Below are 6,000 nucleotides of genomic sequence, written 5' to 3'. Positions count from 1 at the left end.
ACTTAAGATATGAAACTATAAAAATTCTTAGAAAGAGTGCAAGGGAAACCCTTGAAAAAATTGGCCTGGGAGAATACTTTACGAGGAGGACACTTTGGGCAATTGAAGTAACATCAAAAATACATTACTGGGATCTGATCAAATTAAAAAGCTTTTGCACTGCCAAGAACACATTAAGTAAAGCAAATAAGCATCCCTCAGAATGGGAGAGGATTTTTGCAAGTTATATTTTCGACAAAGGTCTAATTACCAGAATCCACAGAGAACTCAAACTTATTAATAAGAAGAAAACAAGTGATTCCATTTTATTGTGGGCAAGAGACACGAACAGAAGCTTCTCTGAAGAAGACAGGGGCATGGTCTACAGACACATGAAAAAATGCTTATCATCTTTAATCATCAGAAATGCAAACCAAAACCACTCTGAGATACCATCTAACTCCAGTAAGAGTAGCCCACCACAATATCCCCAAACTACAGATGTTGGTGTGGATGTGGAGAGAAGGGAATACTTCTGCACTGCTGGTGGGAATGCAAGCTCTGTTCCCTTGGTTGCAAATGCTCTAATGAGAAGAAGGAATGGTCCCTTCACCCACCTTTAAAGATTAAAGGTCCTCAGAATCATGTTGAAAGCCTTTCTCCCTCTGCACTCTCTCCCCACAGGAGCACCTCCATTTCTGGGCTTTCCCTTGCCACATAGGAACTTCCAGCCTCCCAAATCCTTGTGAAATGCTAACTCATATATCCACCCAGCAGTGGGCATTTGCATTTAGCTGTCTACCAGTCAGTTTATAAACTTATCTCTGCATTTGTTTGTATTTCATAATATGCCTTGGTTCTCCCTCTGCTAAGAGACATTCAGTCAGTTGTTCCTGCTTCTCACTATACCATTTGTCGAAAATGGCATTCAATGTGATTACTATTTTTAAGACTTTTCCCTACAAAAATCAAACACACAAGAGAGCAGAAACTGTTTTTGTTATGGTTACCTTTATATCCTGAGGACATGTAACCTAGGTTAGAGAAAGTACATTTTTACTTTTAATTTGAATGTAATAATGATGAGTAAATGGACTATTTTTAATCCAGTATTAATTAGGTTGTACAAGCAGGCTGGACGCTTCATTTTAAAGAATAGACAGATGTAAGAAGTTTAATGAACAAGACAAAATAATAAATTGACTAAATATAAGAACATACTTTATTAACCGCAGTGTAAAGGTATACATAATATTATGTGAACAAACATAATTTAAATCTTATAAGTAGTTTAATAAATAAAGTTTATAAACAGCTTAATAAATAAATATTTAAGTAGGTAGAGAAATAGATCCATTAGCATGGTCCCCTGTAAGAGACTAGTGCCTACAGAGTTAAAAATGTTCCTTAACATTATTGAAAATATTTGACACATTTGATTCAACTCATGGTATGTGTATCACAGAAATGAGAATTTTTCATGGCCTAACCCACGAAAGTGTGAGATTGTGTTTTAGTCAATGAGAATTGTTTTTATGTTGAGAAAGTTCTCATTCCTCTCTCCTTAATCTTTCTTGCAATCTTGTTGATGAAGAGAAGGCTCTCATGATTTCTGCTCTGACCACCTCCCAGGCACAAGAGCTGTATTTCTTCTCTTTCAGGTAGAGAGTGATTCTCTGGAAGTAGCTCCTTATGGCCAGCATGGAGTCCTGGTTCATCAGGGCAGCCTCTCCCACTCCCACCTCCTGCATCAGGCAGGCTTCCAGCTCATTCAGCTGCTGATAGAGGCCACTGCGGAACTGGTCCAGGAGGGTCTTATTCCAAGCCTCAGATGAGTCCTTTGTGCTGAAGAGGTTGAAGGTCTGCTGGGTCATATCATGGAGGACAGAGATGGCTTGAGCCTTCTGGAGCTGGTTTCCATTCAACTTCTCCTGGGGGATTCCGAAGTCACTTCTGTCCTTGAGGCAGGAGAAAGGAGAGATTCTCCTCATTTGTGCCAGGACTTTCAAGGCCCTCCTGTTGCCCAGGCTGTGGGACTGAGGCAGATCACAGCCCAGAGAGCCGATGGATATGCTGCTGAGCACCACCAGGGCCATGAGGACAGAGAAGGGCAAGGCCATTGTGGATGTTGAAGATGCTGTTGGCTAGGTAGGTGGGTGACCCTGAGCTTTGGTCTCTAGGTTCTCTGAAGACCTTGCCTTGTGCATAGGCCTTAAATAGGGAACATACTTACTAGTTTCCATTTTCTGAATGACCTCATGTTACTTTCTACTTCTGTTTTTGCTTTCTTTTTTTTTTCAATTTAATTTTTTTTTTGTTTGTTTGAGATTCATTGAGGATACAAAGAATTAGGTTACACTGATTGCATCTGTTAGGTAAATTTCCTTTTATAATTGTGTCCTTTCCCCAAGAGGTATGCCATACCCCCTGATCCCCCATCCTCCTCTTTCTTCCCCTCTCCCCACTCCTTCATTCCCCTACCACCCACCATGTATTAGGTCATCTACTACCTTCATATTAGAATAGAGTACATTAAATTTTTGTGTCTCCATTCTTGTAATACTTTACTAAGAAGAATATGTTCCACCTCCATCCAGGTTAATACAAAAGATGTAAAGTCTCCATCTTTTTTATGTCTGGATAGTATTCAATGGTGTGTGTGTGTGTGTGTGTGTGTGTGCAGGCGCGTGTGTGTATCACAGCTTGTTAATCCATTCCTAGGTTGGTGGGCATTTAGGTTGTTGTTTTTGCTTTCTTTATGCATTCTCTACATGGGTTTAGAGCACTGTTTTGTCTCCCATTTTCTTTTTGTCCATTATTGCTTTCCCTCCCCTTAGCTCCAGAACTTATTACCTATTTTTTTCTACTTGAGCCCCTCATGATAACTTAATAATATAGAAGCATATTTACACACTGTATGTGGGTCACTACAAAAGTTATGAGACAGATTGTTTTATGGTTCATTTTATGCTTTCTAATTCATCTGTGCAAGTTTCAACTGACTAGGCTTCTTGGTTTTGCTGAGAGGGCTTCATTTATTTCTCTCTGCTAGGATTTTTACATTTTCTTGATTTTTGTGTATCTCAAAACATTCATAACAATCTCTGTATTTATAACTGGGCTTTGTATATAAAAATTGTAAAGTTTAATTTTTTATTCAATTAATAATGACTAAGTAGGTTGGGTGCAGTGGCTCACACCTGTAATCCTAACACTCTGGGATGCTGAGGCAGGAGGATCACTGCAGCTCAGGAGTCTGAGACCAGCCTGAGTAAAAGCAAGATCCTATCTCTACTCTAAATTAAAAAATTAGTCCCAGCTACTTGGGAGGTTAAAGCAGAAGGATCACTTAAACCCAAGACTTTCAGGTTGCTGTGAGCTAGGCTTACCCCAAGGCATTCTAGCCTAGGGAAATAGAGTGAGACTCTGTTTCATTTTTAAAAACAGAGAGAGAGAGAGAGTATAAATAAAAATTTTAAGCTAAAAGTTAAATTTAAAACCTATTGATATTGAACTTAATTAGCCTCTTATCTTCTCTTCCCGCCAGTCACCCAATTAGACTGCCTTCCCTAACTTCTTTGCACTTTGGCTTCCTGTGAGAATAAATCGAGGCCAAGTAAGTATGGATGGAAGTGATTTTTGTTCTTTAAAGTCTTGCCTTTTGAAAACATCCCCATGTCATATGTTTTTCCTTTGCAATTCAGTAGGACAGACTCAAGCACCATTCCCATGTTTGGGGCTCTATGTCAAAAATGGCAAAGTCGCAACAAAGAAAGAACTCAGGTCCCCGAACACTGTTTGGAGGAGGGCTAACTAAAGAGGCATGTGATCAGAATTTCTATATTGAGCTCTTATGTGAATCAAAGAGCAATCTGTGTTATGATTTAATTACTGATAGTTTTCTGCTTGTTGCAGCAGATGGCATCAACTTAACTGACAAATGTCTTTTAACAATACTATGCAGGGCTGAGCACAGTGGCTCGTGTCCACTTTGAGAGGCTGAGGCAGGAGGCTGCCTTGAATCCAGGTGTTGGAGACCCTCCTGAGCAAAAGAGAGACTCCGTCTCTACAAAAAGTAGAAAAATTAGCTGAGCATGGTGACATGTGCCTGTAGTTCTAGTTAATTCGGAGAATGAGATGGAAGGATCCTGTGAGCCCAGAAATTCAAGGTTGCAGCGAGTTAAAATGAGGTCACTGTACTCCTGCTTGGGTGACAGAGTGAGACTCTGTCTCAGAAAAACAAACAAACAAACAAATTATCCTAAGGATCTTTTCTATAAAAAATTAAATTTCAAACCTTGGAAGCAGCAAACATCCCTCAATACTTTAAGCAGAGAAAGAAAATTATAAATTGTAATATTATGAAAATAGACTATGTAAATGCATGATGTACAATACAATTTTAAAATAATTTTATGATTTTAGTTTCAGGTATGTTTTAATCTGGTGTAAAAATCAGAATTGAGATTGCTTTTTGGCTTAGAAAACAAAAATGTAATTGGTTACAGAGTCGTGAATATATGTAGTATTACTTTCTTGTTTATTTGCTGACTTTAAGGATAACTAATGAGAGGAAACCATACTTCATTTTCTCCTCTGACAGTCTCCCAGGCACACGGGTTGCATTCCTTTTTCGTCTGGTAGCAGATGATTCCCCAGAAATGCTTCTGTACAATTCCCAAAGAGAGATTTTCTATTTTTGTCAGCTCCAGTTGACCCACGCTGAGATCAAAGTTACTGGAACTGAGCAGTTTATTGAAGAGAATCTCATCCCAAGCCCCACGATATCCTCTGTGTTGAAGAGGTTAAAGATTCACTGGGGCATCAGGTGGTGGAAACAGGAGGGTTGTGTCTTCTGGATTTGGGTGATACTCTCTCTTTTCCACGGAAATTTGAAGTAAGTTATGTCACTCGGGATCCTTTTCTGCTGTCTCAATAGCACTGAGGTTTCCTGTTTTCCCTGCAGTGGTCCCAAGACATACCCCAGCCAAGTGAGCAGGCAGGGCTGGAGCAGATCATCTCTGCTGCTATTGGCCAGGAGGGGTGGGCCGTTGCCATTTTCAGTGATTCTCCAGCCGGCTAGGGCTGCAAGAGCAATTTGCGTGGCCGGGTGACGCGCCGGTGATTGCAGAAAGGCGGACTTGGGGCTTTTGGATTGAGTGGGTCAGACAGCCCGAGGGAAACGCCATCGCGGCTTCAGATCTGTTCAGTTTGTGCGGTTGCAACAGTGAACAACAACAACAACAAAAATCTCCGTTAGATTGCTAGATGGGAACCCTGCTGCGGCTTCTCCTGAGACATCCTTCTTGGCGAGAGCAGAACCTTTGATTTTCTGAACTTTTCCCTGTATTCGGGGCTTTGTCTCTCATAAGAGACTTTGCAGAGACTTATTTATTTATTTTTTTTTTTTTTTACAAAAGAACCCATTTATTCAGGGACGTGAGGGCACGAGATCGTACAAGTTCTAATTCTTTGAGCTTGCAGTTGTAGTTGTGTCTGGGGCGAGGTAAGTGCCAGGACGGCTTTGAGCCAGGGAAGAGGCAGACCAGGGGCGCTGGAGTGGATAGATTATTGGGGCCCCACGAATTGCGTCCGGCTGCTCGCTGGGGCCCGAGGAAGGGGAACTGTGCCCCATGTGCACGCGCTGTGGTTTTCCAGTGGCTGATTTTTCAACGTTATGATGGTAACATAGTTAAAAAAACACTAATTCTGGTATATTAAAATTCACAGCATTATTTTAAGTTTAAATATTTTATTTATACCAAAACAAGAATTTTCTGTGAGTTTACTTCCCTAGCTTTAAAGGAAGGAACATCCATACATTTCGACGGAAAGAATTGCCATGTTTGACAATTTCTCACATGATTCTGTGACAATCTTAGATTGTTTTTAATCTAACTTAAAGTTACTTACTGAGACATCTTTCTCAGAACCCTACCTTGACTGGTGTTACTAAAAAGAGAAATAAGTAGCGTTGCAGACAAGCAGTTGAAGACTTTTAGCAGGTGAGAACTTTTTATT

At 40.3% G+C, this 6,000-nt stretch overlaps 1 protein-coding gene across 1 annotated transcript; it reads right to left on the bottom strand.

The window, feature by feature from the left end:
* Window positions 1–1,529: 1,529 nt before the first annotated feature.
* LOC100958440 (interferon alpha-5-like) lies at window positions 1,530–2,099 on the bottom strand. The gene has a single exon (XM_003782855.1). The coding sequence runs from the start codon at window positions 2,097–2,099 to the stop codon at window positions 1,530–1,532; it is 570 nt and encodes a 189-aa protein (XP_003782903.1).
* Window positions 2,100–6,000: the final 3,901 nt, after the last annotated feature.

Source organism: Otolemur garnettii, unplaced genomic scaffold (assembly GCF_000181295.1).
Source record: "Otolemur garnettii isolate 467f Iridium unplaced genomic scaffold, OtoGar3 scaffold00006, whole genome shotgun sequence".
NCBI classification, from domain to species: Eukaryota; Metazoa; Chordata; class Mammalia; order Primates; family Galagidae; genus Otolemur; species Otolemur garnettii.
Note: the sequence above shows the minus strand (reverse complement) of the source record. Positions and strands in the feature narration are given on the sequence as shown.

What these genes read in the sequence shown, in the direction of transcription:
- LOC100958440 (XM_003782855.1), bottom strand. Translation starts at nt 2,099, where the DNA reads ATGGCCTTGCCCTTCTCTGTCCTCATGGCCCTGGTGGTGCTCAGCAGC.